General features: G+C 35.6%; 4 protein-coding genes and 1 long non-coding RNA gene across 5 annotated transcripts in view; 1 reads left to right on the forward strand and 4 right to left on the reverse strand.

The window, feature by feature from the left end:
- arfgef1 (ARF guanine nucleotide exchange factor 1) overlaps nucleotides 1-7,262 on the reverse strand; it is a 52,145-nt gene extending 44,883 nt beyond the window's left edge. Inside the window, exon 1 of the mRNA XM_088001475.1 lies at nucleotides 6,927-7,262. Within this exon, the coding sequence (XP_087857601.1) occupies nucleotides 6,927-7,050 (124 nt within the window). The 5' untranslated portion in view covers nucleotides 7,051-7,262. The remainder of the gene's footprint in view (nucleotides 1-6,926) is intronic.
- A 6,098-nt stretch (nucleotides 7,263-13,360) lies between these two features.
- Nucleotides 13,361-15,392, reverse strand: LOC148153392 (cystatin-A5-like). Its single transcript, XM_088001480.1, has 3 exons — nucleotides 14,805-15,392; nucleotides 14,614-14,715; nucleotides 13,361-14,474 (listed from the first exon to the last, which is right to left on the reverse strand). The coding sequence occupies exons 1-3, from the start codon at nucleotides 14,874-14,876 to the stop codon at nucleotides 14,337-14,339; spliced, it is 312 nt and encodes a 103-aa protein (XP_087857606.1). The 5' UTR covers nucleotides 14,877-15,392; the 3' UTR covers nucleotides 13,361-14,336.
- Nucleotides 15,393-16,385: 993 nt separating this feature from the next.
- Nucleotides 16,386-17,410, reverse strand: LOC106934287 (uncharacterized). Its single transcript, XR_015761569.1, has 2 exons — nucleotides 17,128-17,410; nucleotides 16,386-16,852 (listed from the first exon to the last, which is right to left on the reverse strand). It is a non-coding gene; the product is annotated as an uncharacterized LOC106934287 (long non-coding RNA).
- Nucleotides 17,411-19,098: 1,688 nt separating this feature from the next.
- Nucleotides 19,099-19,769, reverse strand: LOC148153393 (leukocyte cysteine proteinase inhibitor 1-like). The gene is made up of 3 exons (XM_088001170.1): nucleotides 19,569-19,769; nucleotides 19,378-19,479; nucleotides 19,099-19,305 (listed from the first exon to the last, which is right to left on the reverse strand). Exons 1-3 carry the CDS (start codon nucleotides 19,638-19,640, stop codon nucleotides 19,168-19,170), a joined length of 312 nt encoding a protein of 103 aa, XP_087857296.1. The 5' UTR covers nucleotides 19,641-19,769; the 3' UTR covers nucleotides 19,099-19,167.
- Nucleotides 19,770-21,484: 1,715 nt separating this feature from the next.
- Nucleotides 21,485-22,389, forward strand: LOC106934284 (cystatin-A-like). Its single transcript, XM_015014081.2, has 3 exons — nucleotides 21,485-21,662; nucleotides 21,739-21,840; nucleotides 22,055-22,389. Exons 1-3 carry the CDS (start codon nucleotides 21,585-21,587, stop codon nucleotides 22,193-22,195), a joined length of 321 nt encoding a protein of 106 aa, XP_014869567.2. The 5' UTR covers nucleotides 21,485-21,584; the 3' UTR covers nucleotides 22,196-22,389.
- Nucleotides 22,390-23,629: the final 1,240 nt, after the last annotated feature.

A 23,629-nucleotide genomic window follows, 5' to 3' on the forward strand; every position in this document is an offset into this window, starting at 1 on the left:
ATATTTCGATTCAAGTTGCCTAGTCTACATTTTACAGTTTTCATGCCTGACCAGGTCAATAACGCTGCAAATCAGGAGTTGAAATAAGCACCCACCACTGGCAAAAACACCTCAAACTACAATTTTAGTTCAATTTTAAAACGCTCAAGTTCCACTCTCTGCTTTCTAATGGGCCTTTCTTCCACATCTCAATGCAGCATTGCAAGTTTGTTTCAAAACAAATATGCTGAGAGGAGTACAGAGAGGTAAACTGTACCTCTCTGTAGAGAGAGGTGCAGAGATATTATTATTTTTTTATCTAAATAACAATTAGATAATGTACAAAACACCAAACTGGCACAGAAAGGTAAAACAAGCCAGAAAAGGGGATTTCTCTTCATCTGATGTGCTGAACCCACAGGTCATATAAAGATCCAGTGAAAACTACTGCAGAAGCCAAACTCTGCAGTCTTCCTTATTTCCTTTCTTCGGTGTACAGCCAATCAGAGGCAAGAAAAACGAACGGTGCTCCTAGATTTGTTGCTTTGCAAATGTCAGCCGATAGCATATCAAATAACGCTGCACCTTTTTATTTCAGCATTTTCTTTGAAATATTATGTCAGGCATGCTCCACAAAAAAATAAATCTGTGCATAGGTGGGATTTACCAGAATAATTTGGGGTCACGCACCACAGAAAAATCTGTTAAAGGGGTAAATCAGCAGCAAATACTCAACTGTGAATAGGTGGGTCCACTGTATTCATATCACAAAGAAAAATGCTCAGAATGCAATAATTGTTTCCAAGTGTTTATCAAAAATGATATTGTAATCTATCAATATTATCACTACTCTATGAATCTACTGGGCAGAGACTGGAATGTGGAAATTTCCCATTGACCTGCTCAGACTTGTACTGAAATGTGCTAAAACATTTTCTCACTTTTATTAAATACATCAAAAAGGTATTCCAACTATTCCAACTAAAAAAAATATATATATATATATATATATATATATAAAACAGCATCATTAGGGAAAAAACAACAAAAACTTAATCGCAGTAATCAGCATGTCAGACTTCTAAGGAAACTACAAACCAATACAGACCAGGAAAAGTTTAATCAGTACATCTCTAATAAACAAAAAGAAATGTGTTAATTTCTTGTGTTCATTAAGTGACATGAACTGCACATAGCTTATTTAAGCTATGAAACAGCCCCTGGAAAACTCCTTTAGTTTAATACTTGAATCTCACAGCACTCTAGCAATATAAAAGGAACATAAAAATGTCACTAAAGATAACAGTTTTCTCTTTTTAACAATCCCTTCCAGCTTCTTGCAAACCTCCCTTCCCGTCGGGAATAAGATGCACGTTTAAGTGAGGTTGTTGCTTTGCATAAGTCAGTGAACAATTTTATTCCGTTTGTGCTCAAACGTCCAAGGCTTGTTCCAGACAGCAGCCTTTAATTCCTGCGTTTCCCCTTTTAGAAAGGTTGTGTTTGGTCTCTGGAAAGTCATGGTCAAAAGCTCAATTAACGAAGGGACCATTTATTACCCGGTGCTTATCGTGGCTGAACAGACGCCAGCCATAGGGAGGCGAGGAGTTTGCCATCACCATTCTTAACGATCAGAGGTGCATTTGTTGTACTGGCCTCCCTGCCAACTACAAGGATGAGGGTGCAGACAGTGGCCTTGTGTTTAGTGCAAAACCACAGCTTGCAAGCTCTTGCTGATTTTGTGCTTGTTTACAGCTCTGTTTCAAGGTTCTTTTGACCGTGGATGGGGAAATACTTCCCAACAGAACAGAAATACAGTAATGCAATGAAAGCCTTAGCAGAAATGTGAAGTGGGCTTATTTTTTTCCTAACAGAGATCTTACACCATAGCACAATATAATTTACAAAAGAAGCAACTTATTGTTCAACAGAAATGTGTAAAGAATTATGCTTTATTTAGAATTTTATACAAAATGATACAGATGAGTGAGAAATGTACCAAATAAAAAGGAAATTTATTTATTCACTACACTATAAATCACACTTTGTCATTATTTTTTGTGTTTTTCTAAAGTTCTGCCTTGCAACTTCTGATGTTTGGTTTTGCAAATCTTTGACACCAATATTAGATGTGTGTGTGTTTTTTTTAAATCTATCAGCAGGTTTATAATCATATTAAAAAATTTTTGGCTTCCCACTGCTTATCTGAGCCATTTAAGACAAGAGGGATCTTGCAGAAGATAGTGAAAGGATCTGAGATAATTGGTGACACATTCCAACTCCCAGAAAAGTAAGTGGTGAGGTTTTGAGAAAAATGACTGCTTATTAAAAACAAAATGTTTTACCAAGTCATTTACTAATCTAAAAAAAAAAAAAGTAAAACAAAATGTAACTATGTAAGAGTTATTATATAAAACAGAAAATCAAAACTGTCCAAAAATACATGATCAGAGAGTTATAAACTCAAAATTGACCAACAAAAGCAGCATCGGTGTATGGAAGAAGCAATACCACAAACAGCGATGTGCCCTTTTCTGCTCCGCCTAGATATACACGAGAAGTGACTTCTGTGTTTAAATTTCATGTTCGATCATTATTTTTACAATTAGTGTTCAACAGAAATTACGACTACATGGTAAGGAGCCAACTTCTCCACAACTACACCAGATATTTGATTATTAGTATGTCAAAAACACCCAACAGTTACTAAACACAAAATAAAAAAATGCATTATGATCTGCTGGATAAAATAAAAAAAGTAAAACAAAGAAGTCAGGTTAAACAGAAACTAACAGGGAGACTTGTTTCTATATTAAAAGGCTAGCAGCAACACAATCCTTGTCTCCACGACTTTATTCAAAGACTACCGATGCCTTAGAAACGGTGTGTCAATCTTGGTTCTCAAGTCTCACTGCTCTGTATTATTTTGATGTCTTCCTGCTCCAACACATCAGCGTTAATTACCCGCTAAGCAGGCCATCAAGTCCACCAGACACCTGGTAATGACCCTTCAGTTTAAATCAGGTTTCTTGAAGCAGGGAAGCATTTTAAAGTAGAGCACTGGAACTCCAGAACAGAAGCAGAAATAAGAAACGCTGTTTTGGAGTAGTTCTCCTGACCTCTCCCAAAAAAAATAAAAATGAAAAATACTCCTTATTAGCTTTGCAAATAAAAGAGAAAATTTACTGGAGGAAATAGGCCAGGATGGAAATGTACACAAGATATAAAGGGGAGTACCAAGATAGCATGAAAATGTTACTGAGCAGCCCATTAGTCAGGGAACTATGCTGGTATGACATTCCAGTTTTATAAGTCTGATGGTAAGGGCTTCAATCTAATGCTTCAACAAAACCTTAGGCATTGCAAAATATGCATGGAAATTTATTGAAATATTTAGTTCCCTCCAAATAATTAGCACTCTTGTGAAAAATGCATTAAAATAAGAGAAACGAGTGCTTCCCTTTTGTCATGTTTATGCACAATTTATAGGAAAACATAAACTTATACATTTCCCAGACACTCTGATCAGCTTTGAAAGTAAAAAAGGACAGTCTGGTGTGTCATAGGGTGGTGTAGACAAGTGACGTGATTTGGCTCCGTATCCCAGCTTAAATCTCTAAACTCAACTGTAAAGCTTATAGGATTGCACCGATATTCAATTTTCAATTTCTATTTCAATGAGAAAAATACTTGATCCCGTTGGACACCCCAGCAACATTTTTTCAAGTACAAAAGCTATGATTAATAATACCACAATTTTTTTTCTCCCTTGGCAAGGGCAAAAGTAATAAGTAGAAAATTTAGTCCTTTATCAAAATATATAATTTCACACATCAAATTGGGCATTTTACATCGTTGAGTGGTGGTCAATTTTTAGGGTAATTTCACTCTTGATAGTCCAGTAGACTCAAGTGAAGTCCAAAACTGCAACATTTGTTACAATTCCTATTCACACTTCAAAGTGTCAAACAAACTAAACCCTTATATTGTAAAAACCTTTTTACCCCATCACCTGTGGTGGCGCTGCACCAAGAACCGCTGGCACCATGCCACCATTTTACTCATTTCATCATCCCATCTCAGCCCAGGGCATAACCTGGAAGGAAGTACTCTACCTTTTTTTTTTTTTTTTTTTTGTATATTCAGCAAATCTGATTTATAAATCCAAACCATCCTCTAAAGTTTGAGTATATAAACAGCGGAATCATCCACATCTGTAAACATGTGAAAACATAATTGTGAAATGACAATGGAACAAAGCCTGAATCCGCTTTAAAAAAAAAAAAAAGAAGTGATGAACAAATACAGCCAGGGGGCCTTTGATATTTTGAGTTAACTGTCAGTCTTACTTCATTTCTGTTCTCTCCTATCAGACTGTTCCTCCGGAGATCCGGAGATAAAAGGACCTCCCGTTACTGCTGCAGCTCGGAGAGTGTGAGAAACAACGATAATATGCTCCTTGCGAAACAGCGGAGTGACATTTTGATAATCAAGGAGAAAGGTCAGTCTGGGTGCCTGACTGTCTAGCAAAGGTAAAACTTCTCAGACCAATCCCCTCGTTTTGGGAGTAAGAACTATCACGCAAAACTCAGTTTTTGCACTGAGGCAATCTCCCAACTGGAAGACTTTTAGACAGCAGAGATGAGACTGACAAAGACGCTCTCTTTGAAATGTCTCAGGGAACAGGAGCGGATTATGTAAGTCACTCAGTATACTGGGTCACCCAGTTGTTTTTGATGTGCACTATTACTATGCCGATGCTACACTCGGTGCAGAGCTTCTCGTTTTGCACAATCTGAGTGCCTCCAACATGTTTTTTCCTACTTCTGATTGTTGTATATGCTTTTAATAGGAGAAGTTTGCTGCAATAAATGTGCAGATCTTGAGAAAAATAGAGGCAATAAATACCTTTTTCAAGCAGCGCGCAAAGGAAAACTGCACAGTGATGTCAACTGTGATGTTTATTCTCAGAAAAGGACTGGCAGGTCACAAATCAGACGAGCAGCACTATGCAAATCCTACACTTCAAGCACAAGTTGAACACAAACAACTCTCATGGACTCGGCCTTTCTTGCTGTAGCTGCATGGACAGTGATTAGTTGTGATGAATGTATGTCTGTGTGGGTGGGTCGGTGCAGCAAAACAGAGCAAGTCTTAGCTAACATAAATGGAGCATTTAACCTTCCAGGCCATTACAAATCTTTGAGCCGCTGAGCATGAGAATAATGGCAGCACTGTCAGGACAGGTAGGATGTTTGGTTGCTCCATAACATGGGCGCTTTGTTTCTCCGACAGTGTCATGTTACTAGCGAGGCTGAAAACTAAAAAAAAAAAAAAGAAAAAGGGAAGCACAGGTTGCTTCTGCACAGCAGAGCAGATACAAAGACTGAGATTTAGGTGTTGAGCAACAAACTCTGGAATATATGTTATTCCACCTAAAGTGAAAAGGGAAGTTTTAGAATGATATTGAAGTATCTTTCACAGTACTTGCAGATTTTTCTCAAAGGTCGTTAAAGAACAAGGAGGCAAAAGGAAGAGTCTGGTTTACAATGTTTACTTAATTTGCAGCTTCCCCATTTAAAATGTGAACAGAGATGTTAAAATATGCACTGTGTGTTAGGTAAAGTCCAAATGTAGAAACAATCAGCTTGAAATAGTAGTCACACAGCTTGAAACCTTTCTACATTTTGCCATGCAGAAAGGCATTTTAAAGAAGTTGATAACTATTAAGCAGAAGAAAAACAAAGAGCAAAGAGAGTGGCTGCTTTTGCATTTAACCTGTATGACAACGTAAAAATAATGTTATTTTGTTATTTTGAAAACTAATCATTATTTCCCCTCTGTTTTGATCCATCACGTAACATTCCAATGAAATACAAGTTTGTTTTTGCTAGACACTGTACACTAGTTATGAGCCATATTGCTAGGACTGGTCTTAAATAGATATTTGGATTTTGGTTTTGCTATTTTTTTAAACAAATCTATAGATCGCACAAAAACCATCTTAGATACTCTGCAAATAATCTGCTAAATACACAAGCTAACAAATGAAGCTAGCAAATGTAGTCATCAAAACGGGGAAGTACAAGGAAATCACTTCAAAACAAAAGCGGGACTTACGAATAAACACACCATTTTTGGTATTTTTAAAAATACATACACTATATATACTTTACCCATTTATCTCTTGTGTGTCAAACATTGTACACACAACGAGCTAGTTTGTCCTACCTCTTGCTTTTAATTTAATTTGTTATTGTAGATAACACCGGAAATTCAACTATAATTTCACAGACTCGACAGGGTACCGACATAAAAATGGTGCTGCTGTCAACTGAATATTCCTTCACGCTTCTAGCTAATTACACATCACGTAGCAACACATCAGAGACTGGGGAGAGCCCTGGGTAATCAGTGATTAAACTGGTAAATGAATAATAGGTGTAGCGAAGGACAAAGACACCTGCTCACTGTGTTCCAGGAAGAGATGGGGATATCTCACCTTTAGGGACCTAAATACAGTTAATTTGTGTTGTGTTAACAGCACATTTGTCTGCGTAAATTAAGTCAGTGTTTAGAGGGGGTACAGTTTGTATCAACTTTGTTTCAAAACGATGTTTGGCCTGTTCTCCCCTCGCAAGCATCGGCTCGGCCAGTGTTGCAAACACCCACCCGTCCTGCTGCAGCATTTCCGTGTTTCGTACGGAATCATTTTCACGGAGTCCACGCCACGTCAGAAAATAACCCTTATTTTCTCCCCCCCAAATGATTCCACATCATAACACCTCTCTGGGAGCAGCGGGCCATTAACGTGGAGAAAAACACGCCGCTCCTGAGGGGAACACTGCGACATTGTTCCAGGATAAATAATAAGTGAAAGGCTGCATGACGTGTCTAAATCAATGGGGTCCAAGTCGGGATCATAGAGATGCTAAAGCAGCAGAACTTACCCAGTGCCACCTCGCAGGCTTTACGCAGCTGTGAGTGATGCGCCTTCTTCACCTCCTTGTCGGCCAGGATCTTTTCCAAAGCTCGTGTGAGGAACATGTTTTTCGTCTTTTTGCCCTCATACATGTCGCACCGGAATCTGGAGCGAGGTGTGCCTGGTCCCAGGGAGCCGGGGAGGGAGAGACGGTGAAGGTGGAGGCCTGCAGCCGCCTCGAAGGGAGATGTATTCCGCCGCAAATGTCAGCCACGGGAGCCCCTTAACAGACACACATGAATAAATACAGAAGGTTGGGGTAAATCCCTCGGATTGCCGTTAACGACCTGCCTCCTGCGCCATGTTGGAGAGAGGAAACGACGTCACGTAACGTCCGAGAGCGGCCGCGGTGAGGCACTACGGAGCGAGTTACGGTTTAGGGACCTGATAAAAAAAAAGAAGAAAGTTTGGCCCTATTTTCACCTGAAATACAAACAACAAACTTCTAAATACCGAGTTCTCCATTTTTATTTTGATGTGAGTTGAATTAATTTTCTCATTAGAAACAATGAATGAAAAACAACAGGGAAGCGGCCATTAGACTTAGTTTTAAATGCAACATACTGTATTCTAAAACATGAGAAACGATTGTGGTGAAAAGCCTTGACATGATATTCCTGTTATATTTGTTATATTTTTAAAATAAAACATTAAAGAGAACAAAAATGTGACAATTTTCTAATATTTCAACTCCCTGGAAACATCCGTTTATTTCTTAATTTGATTAGTTATTGTGTTGAGAGATTTCTGGTGGGTCTCTGCAGTTCCACCAGAGTTACAGCGTTATTACTTGAGGCTCCTGAGAAGAGCACATCTTCTGATTGTGCTCTCTTTATTTACATCACATCTTTGGTCTATTAATAGCATATTTTGGGGAATAAATGTAAAGTAGGCTCACCCATTGCCATTCCAAATATAGCAGAACTTAATTTGATGTTATTTTAGGCCACTGCAAAATCACAGTTTGCAGAGTCCTAGTTGAACAAATGTTCAACAAATGTTATTATTATTATTGTTATAAGAAAGACTTCAGAATGACTTACTAAGCATCTTTAATTTGATTAAATTAGTTTGTGGTTGTTAAAAGCAATATCCAAGTGCACAACTCCCACCGCCCCAGTCACCCCATTAGACCTGTACAGAATAACCAAGTACCGTTTTAGTTATTAAATCATATTACTTACTTTGCATGCTGTGGATATGTTTAACAGCAGATCCTTCTTGCAGCCTCCTGTAACATTTATCAGAGTCCAACAGCAGATACATGTGGAAAATCTGGAAGTTTGACAACACAGATTTGGTCATCGTGGGCGGCATATAGTTTGCTTACACTTAGGACTGTCTTATGAGTCAGAGGCATTTTTTGTCTGTAGCTATGAATAAGAGATGAGCTGAAGAAGCTCTAGTCCCGATCTAAGTTTTCGTTCGAGGGCTCAGTCATGTGAAAAACTTCGGACACCCTACTCAGTATTGAGTTCTTTATTGATAAACAGGAACATATTGACACATTTTATTTATTTCTGCATCAGATATCCATGTAGTTGCAGGTTAAACAGAAAAATAAACTTTGTATTACCCATTGAATAATGGATATAAATAAATATGCATATTGTGAGAAAAACATTTGGCTGAAATCTTCAGCTAGCTGCTTTATGTACCCATCTACTCTCTTTTATGGGGAGAGTTTTTCCCAGACTTCAGTGCTGATTTCTCTTTATGTTTTCCTTTTGTTTTTGTTTCACATGGAACTTGTTTGAAGTCAACCTATGGCAATTAATTGATGGTTTCCATGACCATCTGTATCTTAGCTTTGAGCCAGTTCTAGGTAGATTCACCAGTATGTTTACTAGTAATGTAAAACATTAGCTTGCAATGTTTCACTGTTGATTTTCACATTTTCTTCAAGCATTCTCTAATACTCTCAAATTCTTCTGAGGCCTCTTTAATTCCCTTACAAAACTCAAAACCTTGTTTCTTCAGACATCTCCTGACTAATGATGCTATACTCTATCTGTTACTCCTGTGTGTAATTTTAGCTTTTGCAACTGGAAACAAATGTGGAGATGTAATTCATTCCTCACTACAAATAGCTTTTTAAAATTAGATTGCACATAATGCGTTAAAATGTATTTTCTCCTGCTTTCATACTTTTGCTAAATTCTTATATTTTTATATACTGTTGAATTTAATGTTAAATATGTTAAAATGTTTGCTTTTATAGTTTTTGTAATTGTTTTTAAAATACGGTAAAAGTAAAATTAGAAAGATTTGGTGCATGCGATGCTTATTACAAATGTGACTCTCCTCCAGTAATGTTTACTATCAAACACAACTTTGTGTTCAAAACATTAATGGCACACAAATATGGGCCCCTACTCCTCAAAAAAAACAAATACATTTTTTTTTTACTTTTTCATTTAAATTTGGACAATTTTAACAAGAAAACTGTTGAAACACACAATTTGGTATTATAATAAGTTTCATAATTAAAATATATATTTAAATAACCAGCCAAAAAAGATGACTTGTGATAACTTTTACTGATATAAAACTGTTAAACTTCATTATTGCACATTTATTAAAATGTCATGTGAAAGCTCACATAAAAAATCTTGGCAATGTTGATGAAAGTTATACTGGACAAACTGTATGTTTTCCTGTAAAATATGTATATTTTTAAAATTATGTTTAATAGGTTATGCAATATTATGTGCAATAGTATTTAATATTTGTAAAGACACAAACAATTTGCTTTACGTATTAAAAACGCGCTGGAATGGTATGGGATCAAGTCCTAGCACCACTCTCTCTTGTAAAAAAAGAAAAAAACAAAACATTTGTTGTAAGCACTCTGAACTCTCCATAGTAATTTCTTATCAGAAATGAGAAATAACAAAAGCAAACCTTGAGAAAATAATGCATTTCATTTCTCAGTTATTCACCTGATAGCATCTAGGAGAAATATTAAATTTAACAACCATAATGGGCTGCTCATATATATGGAAATCTTTTCCTGTTCATGTTGCACTTCTGCAGACCCAACAAGATGGTTATCGCAGCTCTCGTGGTCCCAGACCAGTTGTGCAAGATTAGTGGTTCAAGCAGGAGGAAACCAAAGATCTGTGAACCTAAACTCAAATTCAACATTCCTGTAAGACCAGCCAACAGAGCAGCCAGAAATTACAACCTAAAATGAGCTTTAAAGATCAACAAATTATATTTTATGAAATACAGATGAAAAACAATACAGGCCGCATTTACTGGCAGTGTGAACGGTCCCGGCAAAAAAATATTGGAATTGGGTCATTTCAGGCTGCAGTATGAACGCACCCTAAGTAACCCATGGTGGTCTGAACTGGAACAGAGTAGACATTTACCAGACAGCTGTCAGTATTTTAGGTTTTGAATTACAAAGTTTGCCACCTGTGGTTGCCACCGAGGCCTTTTAAATTTCTGGACAGTGTGCCGGCTTGTGAGGTCTCCAAGTTGCTGCTTTCAGATAGCATTTTTTCCAACTTGCACCTTCTCACTTGACAAATCAATATAGAAATGTTTACCTTGTAATTTTTTTCTACCACAATTTTTTCACCAAACTTTGAGCAACTCCATATTTGCCAGTGACTCCAGCAAACAAAAAAACTTTCAGGATGTGAAAATAAGTCATGATCTATAAACAGGTTTCCGTTTAAAGTTATAAGATGGTGTTAAAGTTAAAGTATCTCAATGCACAGGTGCAGGAGCATTTGCACATAGACACTTTTGTGCTTGAGCATGAACTTGGCGATGAATTTGACATCTGGAAGGGTTATGGTAGAAGTCACCAAATGTGTCAGAGTAGCTCAGGAAAAATTAAACAATTCATAGATATTCCATGTATCCTAAAACCATTTTATCCACACCAGCCAAAAAAGTGCAGCTTTACAATTGCAGAGAAAAACTTGACAGAAACAAAAGTCAACAGTGACATTTCACAGATTAATTTCCACAATGTTTATTGAGATTCTGCCTTTTAACTGACTTCACACAGAAGAAATTCTAATTCATAATTGAATATTTTCAGTAGTAACTGTTTGGTTGTTGGAAGAAATGCAGCGTAACAACCATCCTGTGATTTTCATGTTGAATTTCTTCCAAGTCTCCCCCTCAAATTTATACATTTAAACATTTCAAAGAGTACACATTGTTCTGATGCAATACAAAATGGATATCATTAATCCAAAAATAATTCCAGACAAGTCAGATCAAGGTTTTTTATTTTTATTTTATTTATTTTTTTGGCTTTGCAGAGTGTTAGTCCATCACTGGTAAGCAGAACTAACCAAGTTGCCAAACAGGAACAGAAGTAAAAAGTGTCCGTTATTGTCTTCTGTAAAAACTGAACAGTGAAGTTCGGGACCTCAATAAGTGAGTAACAAAAACACACCTGAATTTTTCTCTTTTAAAATGTTTTCATTATTAACCAGAGAAAAAAATTATAGCAAAGTAAGTGAGTAAGTCAGATGATGAATGCAAAAAAAATCTCTAAAGCACAGAACATCCCCTGCAATTCAGCTAAATCTATCTATCAATACGAAATAGAAGGAACACGGCGCATTCGTCTTCAAAATGACTGTGCAAAAAGGAAACTAGAGGAAGGGAACATCAGGTCACCTATGTGCTGAAAGTGTTTCAAGCTTCAGCAGCTGAGATTTGTCTGCTTTCTTCACCAGTCAAAGCTTTATGGCAATGAGAGACCCACTCATAACAAGATTCAGCTAGAGGGAGTGAGTACTTTTACTTGTCACTGTATATTCAGTTCCCATTTATACTTTGTTTGTTTCAGATTCTAGAATGCTACGTCAAACAAGAGTCATGACACCTGAATGGCAGGATTGGAAAACTTGCCAGCAAGCCAAAGGATCGCAAAAATTCTTATCTTTTAACCAATCCTTCCTGAGAAAGCAAAGGATGACAATGACGAGAAACTTCCAGCAGAAACAGGGTTAGGGTGGATGGTCTTCTACCTCAATCAGCCAAGAGAGGAGAGGATGAGTCCACTTTCACACCCACTTCTAAAATATAGTAAATAATCACATTACAGCTGAAGAAATAGCCACTAAACGACATGGCAGAACATGATGGAGCTGGTTGAGTTGTCATATTATCATGATGTAATACTTTAATTAGTTGGACCTGAACTTATCCAACAGAATAATTATGAGTTAATACTAAATATATGTTGTGTTAAAATGTAAATTTGAAGAAATGTACAGCTCATTTATATACAGCCTACTAATGAGGGTTGGAATTAGGTGATTAGAAAGCTAATACTCGTTACACGTCCTTGTTAGTCAAACACAAGTCAAGGTTAATAATCAAGTTTCAACAAAGGGCACACTGACCTCTAGTGGTCTCACCTTCTTACTACATCATTATCTACAAATATTCCAGGTCACGTTTTCTTTAGTTTTTTTCAGTTTTCACTAAGTAGTAAAAAATGATGCATTTGAAACCAGAAGTTTACATACACTAAATAAAAAACAAAACAAAACATTTTCTTCTCAGTTTGAAGGTAAATCAAACCAAACTTCTCTTGTTTTATGTCAATTAAAATGATAAAAAATATATTTCTATTTACTAAATGCAACAGTAATATATTTCTAAAAAGTATTATATATTATTACAATGTGTTCTGAAGAACAGCGCCATTCTGAAAATGTCTAAAGAAATAAAGTATTTAATCTTTAATCTCCTATTCTTGTCTGGCTATTTTGTTTTTGAAAATCAAAACTCCTAGGCGTAAACTCAAACTCTCTTTCATACATATATCTTTACCCTAATTGTTTCTAAATAAAAAAACAAAAAAACAAAATCAGAGTTGTATTCACTTTCACTTGGTATGTGGCGGAACCTGAAATCTTGAGTTCCCTGTGGACAAACGCTTTAAATTCTTTCAAATTCCTGCCCGTCATTTCCTATCCTTTTGTCTTCACCTGTGCAAAACTGAAACAAGTTGGACTAAAACAAAGAACAGAAATGTCATAATTTGCTCATGATAAAAAGGAAAGTTGTCTGCTGCCAGTCTGAACTGCTCAACATTTGTTGAGGGAAATATTTATATGTTTATTTATAAATATTTATACATAAGATACTGATGAGGACTGGTCCATTTCAGAACAGGAAGACAACCTGCATTTTATTTTGGTTGAAGTTCACTCTTCAGCATTTCTTTCTTGGGTGGATCACCTTTCAGAAGACCTTATCATGTCAGATGTTTGACAACAAGAATGAACTTTTAAGCATCAGCGTACTGCAAATTTCTGAACTGCAGACCGGAAAAGATTTTTAGGATAAGAATACGCATTGAAGGAGTAGATATGACTGAGTGTAAAGAAATGAAATGAATTTCACAAAAAAATATAATTGCTTTATTTTCTTTTATTGCAAAAAAAGCTTTTCTCCACAAATGACTCATGCATATTCTATAAATTTCAGCTTTCAATAATAACAGTTCTGCCACATGAAAATACAGCTAAAAACATTTGAGTTACGTCTTCAAAACCAGTAAGTAAATCCTTATAAAGATAAAATAATCTACGTACGCTATGCAAAACGTCTGAAGTCTTGCTCATCTCTCCAGTCTTTCAGAGTCAAACTTACACACCTTTGGTTTATCTGAACTCCTCCCTTTCACATATCTAATTTCCTGGGTAAGGAAAGTCTGAGCTTAAAGTTATTCAGCTGCAGAGATTGAACTGATTGCAGACGTATGTCTTAACAGATCGTCAGAGTTCCTGTTTTTCACCACGCAAAAAGGAGCCAGTTCTTTAGCTAGCAGCTCTAGTTCAAGTAACATTTGCATATTATACACGTCATTGAATATTTGAAAACATTTTTTCAGCTGTCCTAATTCATGAAAGGTGGTTTATTATGATTTTTTTTTAAATATTTAAATCACAGAAAATTGTTTGGTCTTTGTATTTTGTAATAGTTGATATATATTTGGTGTGGTGAGGGGTATGATTTTAAACCCCAAACAACAATACAGCAAGATTTTTTTTTAAAATCATGTTTTTTTTTTCTTGGATTAATTGTCAATGAACCAAAAATTGCATATTTATAAAAAGACATTTTCATGTCTAGTCCTCGAAAGAATACTTTGATAATTTTTAATCTCATGTTCAGAAGTATGAGTGTGGTTTTATTTAATCCCTAACATGTTTCTAGTTAAATATGGTATTTTGGACATTTAAAAAACAAAACAAAGAGAGAAAAACCTATACACTCAAAAGTTATTTATTGATAGTATATTTTTATAAATATATTTGCAACACAATTTATGTCTAATACTTAGTTTATTGCAGTTTACTGGAGGAAGACGAAGCTAACTGTGTGGACATTATCGTCTGTAATCAAAAGGTTTGAGAGGATCGTCCCATTTGTGGTGCTGTTCTACTGCCATCAGTGTGATAATGAGCCCAGAAGTAGAACGTCTTTTGGAGACCAACAGATGGAGGTAATCAGCTCCAACATAAACCTGGAGCAAACAGATTGAAGAGTTTTTAAATCAGTTGAGTTTATAATATTTATTGAGTACTATCAGGAAACAAGAAATCCAAATTTAACTTCTTTTTCCCTGTTTTATGATGATATCAAATATAAAATAATTGACTTACCTTGATGATATAGTGATAGACTAGGATGTTCTTTACCCGGTAAAAAACTGGTTTGTATTCCTTGAAATCCTTTCCCGTCTTTTTCGCCACTTGGATCTTCACCTGAATATTGAGAAACACAAAACCTTAAACAGATTGAAAGTGTATGTCTGTGAAGTTTTTTAAAAAAAAAAAAAGATAAGGAATCTCACCTTATCACAAAGCTCCTCAACTTCACTAGTGGTGAGCCTTACGTCTGACCATTCTCCCATTGGGACGTTCATTCTGATGTCGTCTTCTCGACAAAGAAATAAAAGCTTCACTTTCTCTGAAATGCCTGAAATCAGCTGGACATCGGCTGAGTTTTGAATCTATTTATACAGTAGAGACACTGGGTGCAGGCTGGAAGGAGGTTGTACTTCAAAATGGGAGGAGCTCCATGTGAAAAGCATCAGGTGATTCAGGTAATATGCTTGATATCTTGGAAAGTTTATTGTATGGCAGAACCTTAAAGTAGCTTTAAGTTATATTTCACTGAAGAACAGAAAAAAAGAAAAAGAAAAAGTAGTCTACAATTAAAAAAAAGTGAAACAAAAAAAAACAGATAACATTTATCTAAATCTTAATTTAGAAAAGAACAATAAAAGATCACGCTTATAATGATGTTTTTTTTGTGAATTAATATGACGTTTATTTGCTACAAAATGTTTCTGGACCAGAGTTTCGGGGGTGGTTTGAGTAGTTACCCTCTCTTGCCCCCCCGTAAATCCATCTTTGAAATAAGAGTGCCTAACCCCGGTCACTGATGTGGATGGGCTCAAGAGAGACGAGAATCCCCCATTTGGCCTCTAGGGGGCATTGTAACGGCACAAAACGCTTAATTCTACATAAAAGTAATTATTATAATTTATTCCATCTTCAGTATAAATGAATGAGCCTTAGAGCTAGTTTCATTTCGTCACAAAAGCATTTGCTTTTCAGTTTTGCTTTTCAGGAACTAATTTAAGAATATACAACCTTACTGACTTCAGAAGTGGAAAACTTTCATCTTTTTTTAAAAAGTTGTAAAGCTTTAAAACCGAACTAATTTTTTATTCAACTTCTTTTGGTGTTAGTTTTAAATACTTTTCTGTGTCAGTTTATAATAAGTCAATATTTCTCATTTTCAAAGGAAAAATTATAAGTCCTCATAAATAAGCATCCTCCAGTTGCTGATATCATTTCTTTTTGTAGTGGATAAAAAAGTGGATAAAAGTTAATTGTTAGAATTTAAATCTGCAAGCATTTTCACTTTGAAACACTTCCATTACTTGTCAAATAATTTTGTTCTAGGCTGAAGTTGAGTTATTAATTCGATGGTCTTTCATCTATCTAATCTTCAGATGTGAAATATTTGTAGACACTCCTTCCAGTTCATTGGAAATGTATCTTTCTGGGTTTCTGCCAATAGATTATCTATCATGTAGTTAGATGCTGTTCACTCTGCATTAATATTTATATTTGAAGAATATTTATACAGAAAGTTCTCTGGATAAAGACTGGAGGAGGGTTCATCTCAGTTTACAAAGTGTTTGAAATAGGGCATATGAGCAGTAGTTCAGGCATTATAAAGAGGGTTTGTTGGGGGTGAGAGAAGGAGGGGGTCTTTCAGAGTACCAGATTGGCAAGAACCACCACTGTTGGAATTATTTTATAAAGATGTTTTGCAGCATCGTCTGTTTGAAGAGCCACACGGGGAATTTAAGTTACTTCCTAATGGACTGGCATGTAAAATAAAAACAGAAGAATTTGATGAGATTTGAAATATTTATTTAAATGTGGTTACTTTTTTTAAAATGTAAAACAAACCTGAACCTGCAATTCTTTTTTTTTTTTTCAGGTTTACAGATAACAGTTTGCTGAAGAGCTTCAAAACAATGATTTAATTTATTTTGATTATTTTTAACCCAATTTTTCTCACTCCCGTTTCATCATAAGTCCAAAGTTTGATAAGATCAACGCAGCCCGTCAAGCCCAACACATGCAAACGAGCAAAACTGTGAAAACTTTGAAAGGGCATCAAAACAAAGTAGCTCAGCTGTAAAGTAGAAATCTGGAGAGAGGTTAAGCAGGTTACATTTTATATTTAGTTAACGGGTATGATAACATCATCTTTTTCGTGATGCTGTTCGACGCGCTCCACTGTTGTCTTGACCTCTCCTGTCTCAGAAGCAGTTTGGTGGATCAGCACATGGAAATATTCAGTCCCACCCACATAAACCTGTAAATTGGAGAGAGAATTGTCAGATGTTGGTATATATTATGTTTCTGAATAGTATGGTATTGTTCTGAAGAACATAACCATTCTATCTGTTTCTGCATAAAAATATCTAAATAACTAAAAATTTAATCTGTAATCTCATGTATCTATCTGGTCATTGTGTTTTTGAAAATCATACTTCTTAAGCAAGCACAAACTTAAAACTCTCGTTCATACATTTTTCTTCATCCTAATAGGTTCTAAATTATGAAAAACAAAATCAGTGATTTATTCACCTTGACTTGGTATGTAGTGGAAACTGAAATCTTGAGTTCCCTGTAGACAAACGCTTTAAATTCTTCCAAATTCCTGCCAGTCATTTCCTCCACTTTTGTCTTTACCTGTGTAGAAATGAATCAAGTAAGAGCAGAAAAGTCAAAATTTGTCTATGAAAAAAGTGAAGCTTGTAGCTTGCCTGATCACAGATCTCCTGAATCTCCTTCGTGGCGTAGTGTTCACCTCCTGGAAAACCCATCCTGATGATGTTTGATGCCCTGAACAGGAAAGTAAAGCATCTGATGTCAGTCTGAACTGCTCAACATCTATTCAGCTGAGAATTATTTATACAGAAGGTTCTCTGGATAAAGACTGGGAGGAGCATTCATTTAAGAAGACAACCCACATTTTATTTCGGTTAAAGCTCACTCTACAGTTCACTCTGTGGCTCACCTTTCAAAAGACATTATCACGTAGTCAAATGTTTGAACTTTTAAACATCAGCATACCACAAAGTGAAGCCTACAAGTATTTCTATGCTAAGAATATGCATTTAATGAATAGATGATGTACTGAATCAGTATAAAGAAATGCAATGAATTTGAATAAAAATAGAATATAATTGCTTTGGTTTATTTTTTCTGTCAGAAAGCTTTTCTCCACAAATAACTCATGCTGATTCTATAAATTTCAGCTTTCAATAATGAAAGTTCTGCCATATAAAAATTCTGTTAAAAACACGTGTGTTGTCTTCAGTATCAGTAAGTAAATCTGTATAAATGTTAAAACACTTTTTCATAAGGTCTGTAGTCTTGCTCATCTCTCCAGTCTTTCACAACAAACTTATTGACCTTTGGTCTATCTAAAGTCCCATCTTATACCTAATTTCCTACGAAAGGAACGACTAAGCTTAAAGTTATTCAGTTGTAGAGCTTGGACTGATTCCAGATTCATGTCCTTTCATCTGAGTGAAGTTCTTGTTCTTCACCAGTCAAAAAAGTGCCAGTAGATCAGAAGTGGGTGCAAAAGTAAAACCTTTGAAAATATTTTTAGCAAATCAATTTAAGCTCTCAGTTTTGACCATGTATCATAGCCGGCAAATTCTAAGCAATACTAATTTAATCTGAAGTAATGGGAAGTTTTTCTGACTTTTGCTGCATGGGCAACATGTCATAAGGTGTTTTTCAGAGTCGCGTTTGAACACAAAGGCGCTGGTTTTATACCTGGAGACCTGCTGCTGTGCAGAGTTGCGCACTTGTGTGTGTGTGTAAGAATTATGGCACCTGGCAACAAAAGGTTTGCACAGATTTTTGCAAACAAGCCAAGTAAGTTGAGTAATGCTGTTGTTGGGTGCAGATAATAAGCTGTGTGAGTTTTTAAAAAATGTACATGGTATCTGATTTAAGGGACTTTTTTACTATCTGATAAACTGTACTGCTGTTGAGTTTTTTTTTTATGGATTATGGAAAATTTGATTAATAATTCTTTTAATCTGCGCATAAATGTTTAGTTTCAGGGGCATAGCAAGAAACATAACTTTAATTACTTGTATGTCCACTACATATGATGAATTGTTAATAAAGCATACATTACTGTACACCTAATGTCAGCTAAGTGATGACTAGTGAGTATGCCTATACATCATGCTAAGCTTGATTAACAAGAACAAGCTAATAAATGTGTTATGTAGGATCAAAGGTGGGTACTTCTGGTTACATTTACTTTGAAACAACAAAAGGAATAACAAAAAAACTTATAAGAGTAGTTTTAATGCACTTTTTTACCTCTACTATTTTGGACTATTGCTACTCTTCCTTTGCATTCAAAGAAATATACTTTTATTTTATTTCTAATGCACTTTTAGTTATATATAATATTTTGGACATTAAAAAATAAACAGAGCAAGAGAACAAAACTTTTACATCCAAAGTTGATTTATTGGTAGTATACAATTTTTTTTATATTTGCCACACAACTTATGTCTAATACTTGAGAAACCCACAGATAACAATATTGTAATGAACAATTTTGCAGTTTACTGGAGGAAGACGAAGCTAACATTAGTTGTTTTCATCAAAAGGTTTGAGAGGATCGTCCCACTTGTGGTGTTGTTGTACTCCCATCAGCTGGATGATCAGCTCACCAGTCGAAGCGCTTTGGATGACCCACAGATGGAGGTACTCACCTCCTACATAAACCTGCAGGAAAAACCTTGAAGAGTTTTCCTTTTTTAGGATCATTGGAAATATTATGAAATAACTGATTGTTACCTTGATGACATAGTGTAGCACTAGCATATCCAATACCCTGTAAAAGACTCCTTTGTACTCCTTGAAATCCTTCTGTGTCTGTTCCTCCACTTTGAGTTTCACCTGATAATTGAAAAACACAAACCTTGAACACAGTCATTTATTTATTTCCTTTTAAAGTTTTAAAGAATGAATAAAATAATTAATCTCACCTTATCACAAAGCTCCTGAATGTTGTCAGTGACAAATTTTACATCTGACCATTTTCCCTCAGGGACATCCATTCTGATGATGTCTTGTGTTTTTAACAAAGAAACAAAAGTTAGTCTGAAATGCTGAAAAGAATCTGGAAATTGGTTGAATTTTGAACATATTTATACTGTAGGGACACTGGGTGTAACCTGGACGGTGGTTCTATTTTGAAATGGGAGGAGCTGCATGTGAAAAGCTTCAATTGATTCCAGGTAATTTGATTGATAGCTGGGAAATTTGATTGTGGGCTGAAGCTGTTTCACTGAACAACAGAATATAAAAAGGTGAAAAGACATTTAAAGGCTACAATTAAGTCATTTTTATTTAAAACTGAATCCAAGATAAAACACAACAAATCCTTAATAACTCAATTAAATCTGTTGGAACCTGGAGCATTGCAAACAACAGTAAATAATGTCTCTTGGACAGTTTAGATCAAAGACGCGTTGACCCAAATGTCTGCTGGAGAAACTCATCTGCCCATACACAGATAACTCGGCATTGACAATAACTAGATGGGAGAATCAAATGAACTTGCGTGAGCTGAGACTACATGCATTTCTCATGAATATTATCTGTTCCTCAGAAAGACCAGATGTTGAATTTACTGTTTCTCTGGAATTGCACATTTGATGAGGGACTAATTTGAGGATTTACTACAGGAATAAAGTAATAAAGCTATAAAATCTAACTGATGTTTTAATTCAACTTCTTTTGGTGTTAATTTTAAATAATTTTCAGTGAAAATGAGAAATATGTTAATATTTCTCACTGGATAAACACTTCCATTGCCTGTCAAATAATTTTGTTCTAGGCTGAAATTGAGTTACTAATTCAAACATCTTTCATCTATCTAATCTTCAGATGTGAAATATTTGTAGACACACCTTCTACTTCATTGGAAATGTATCTTTCTGGTTTCTGTCAATAGATTATCTATCGTGTGGTTAGATGCTGTTCACTCAACAATAAAATTGATTGATTATCCACAATATCATTGCTGACAGGAACATTGTATATTTGGAGAATATTTATACAGAAAGTTCTCTGGATAAAGACTGGAGGAGGGTTCATTTCAGAACAGGAGGACAACTCACAATTGTTTTGGTTTAAGATCACTCTGCAACATTTGTTTTATCACCTTTCTTGTTATAAAATAATTTGATTATGTCTTTCACAACAATACGTAAATCTTTCTTATAAAAAGTTAAAAGAAAAAATGCTCATATCCATATGTAAAAACAAATCATCAATTTTTAAAAAATATCTTCACGAGGTTCCCGTAAATATCACACAATAGGGCATAACATTACAGATTCCCCTGAAAGATTTTAATTAAAAACTATGGCTGCAGTACAGCACAGTTTTTTACAAAGAGAACAGAACTTTTTATTCAACTGTTGCTCCTGCTGGGAATAAAACAATTTATTTAAACCTTAACTGGTCTCAGTCTCCCTGCGCTTTGACTCACTGGCTCCTCCTTGTGGAACTTGTAGGCATGACACTAAGCCACATTAGCTTGGTGTTTAATAACAGCGAACAAAGCAGAACAAAACAGCCATTTCTTTACATTTCACGGGTCGTTAAGTTAACGTGCTTTATGCAGAATGATATAATTTACTGACATTTTGTCCAAACTGGTGATTGGTCAGATCTGAAATGAGAGTAGACTCTTCAAAAGCTCAAGTACATGTTTTCCACTGCAATGGTTCATCAAGTGAACCATTAAACTACAAATTGTGTGTGAACTGCAGTTTGGGAGCTTAACATAGCTTTTATTATAATGCTTAGTAAGATGTTATCTAGAAATACTTAGGAAAATCTCTCAGAGCTCCACCCATAAAACTGAGGAACTTCCTTCTCGAAGGTGTTTTATTTCCTCAACACCTGCAGTATAAATAAGCTTGAAAACTACCTGATGTTCAGCTTTTGAGTCTGATAGCAGCAGATAGTTTTCTTTTCTGTCAAAAGCAGTAATGAGTAAAGAAGTGATATGCGGAGGATGGTCAGAGACCGGGCCAGCCAATGAGGAAGTTTCTGCGCTTTCTAAATTGGTGAGTTTCTTTATTGTTTAAACATATTTACCTGGAAACTTTCTGTTACATTTCTCTTTATTTGATCCTCACACAGATGCAGAAAATTGCAGAGGCAAATACCAACAGAAAGTTTAATGAATTCAAAGCAATTGAGTACCGGTCACAAGTTGTGGGAGGTATGAACTATCTGATCAAGGTAATAAGCAAGGATTTCTATGACACCATGTTATTTAAAACCATGTAATGTGAACAGTTATTATGTAGCAGTGATTACTTAATGGTAGACAGTCAGATCAAAAGATGATATTTTGATCTGTGCTTTTTTATTGCTGTTTGTTATTTGCATGTACATCAACATTACTGTACAGCATTATTCAGAGAGGACATTTTTCTCTCTACTCTCTCTGTAGGTTCAGGTGAGAGAAAACGATTACGTCCACCTGCAGGTCTTCCAAAGCCCTCTGCAGGAGGGCAAAATTGAAACTAAATTTGAGGGAGTGCAGGATGGCCACAAGCGAGATGATCCTCTCGAACCATTCAAGCCCTTCTAAAGTGAAAACACTGCCTGATCCAGCTTCCTCCAGACGGCTGCTACAAAGAAAAATGTCTTTGTATTGTTATGAGCAAGATTACTACAACAATACTCTGTTATAATACAAGTTGAGTCAAATATCTGTATCACTTGAACCTGTAAGGGGGATGTCAAATGTCATAAAATGGCTCAATAAACAAGATTTATACAGGATATGTGTCTCTGGTGTTTGAAATCTTGGAAATAAAGGATATTTTTGTGTTAAACACATTTCCCAAGAAAAGAAAATCAACAATACAGTTAAATATGAAACTATTTAGACTTTTTAGGTAAATAGTCTAGATCTCTGTCCTTACATTCACGAGTTCATAATTATGTTGTCAAATGGGGGAGCAAATAAAAAAATAAATAAATACAGAGCATTACAGAGGTCCAAAAAGAGGGAGCAGAAACATAAATCTTCACCACCACTTTTAAAAATGGAGGACAGTTGCTCTGCTTTATCTTTAAAGTGTCTTTAGCACTGATGTGGTTTTTGGGGTAAAAGATAAAGAAACATTCTAAACACCGTCCGGTTCAGCTCATCCTGGAAGTGACCGGGCTTTTGGGGAACCTCTTCATTGCCAACCCATCCCTGGTGCTGCGTGACTAATGGGGCTTGACAGCTTCTCCACCAGCTGGCCACAAACCCATCGGCCCACCAGGAAAATCCCAGGCAGTCCCATATGACAGGCCACCCCTGCTTCATAGACTCATTCAGTTCACTCACAATTAAACAAGATCTCATGGATGCATTAAGAATTAAATTAGCCAATATTTATAGCTAATGTAAGCAGACTGAATGCAAGATAAATCACGCATACAGAAAAAGAAAAATCATAGGGGTTGTGTCCCAGGACCATCTGGGAAAAGCTATTTTATCTTGAATTATCAGGATTCTTATTCTGACTGCTTGTTGCTGAAAATATTTAGTCATATGAGAAGGCATTTTGATGTCTAATCCTCCACACTCATAGACATGACTGTGGTTTTATATAATCTCACATATATATTTCTAATGCATTTTGACAAATTGAACATTTTAAAGAAATCAGATATGACAGCAGAAATCCAACAGTCAATATTGATTTCACAGTATGTATTTTATTTTTTATATTTGCAGCACAACTAAGGTCCCAATACTCGAGTCAATAAAGTCCACAGACAACAATATGGTAACAAACATTACTGCATTTAAATGGAGGATAGTAGATGTTAGTTTTCATAATTAAAAGGTATAAGATCATCATTCCATTTGTGATCTTTTTGCACTCCTTTTAGTATGACAACCTGCTCACCAGAAGGTGAAGCGCTTAGGCCAACCGACAAATGGAGGTATTTTTCATTTCCAACATAAACCTGTAGAAAAAAAAACATAGAACAGTTTTTAACTTACATGTGTTTCTATTACTCG

Source organism: Poecilia mexicana, unplaced genomic scaffold (genome assembly GCF_051168715.1).
Source record: "Poecilia mexicana isolate PSO_F unplaced genomic scaffold, ASM5116871v1 scaffold_20, whole genome shotgun sequence".
Taxonomy (NCBI): Eukaryota; Metazoa; Chordata; class Actinopteri; order Cyprinodontiformes; family Poeciliidae; genus Poecilia; species Poecilia mexicana.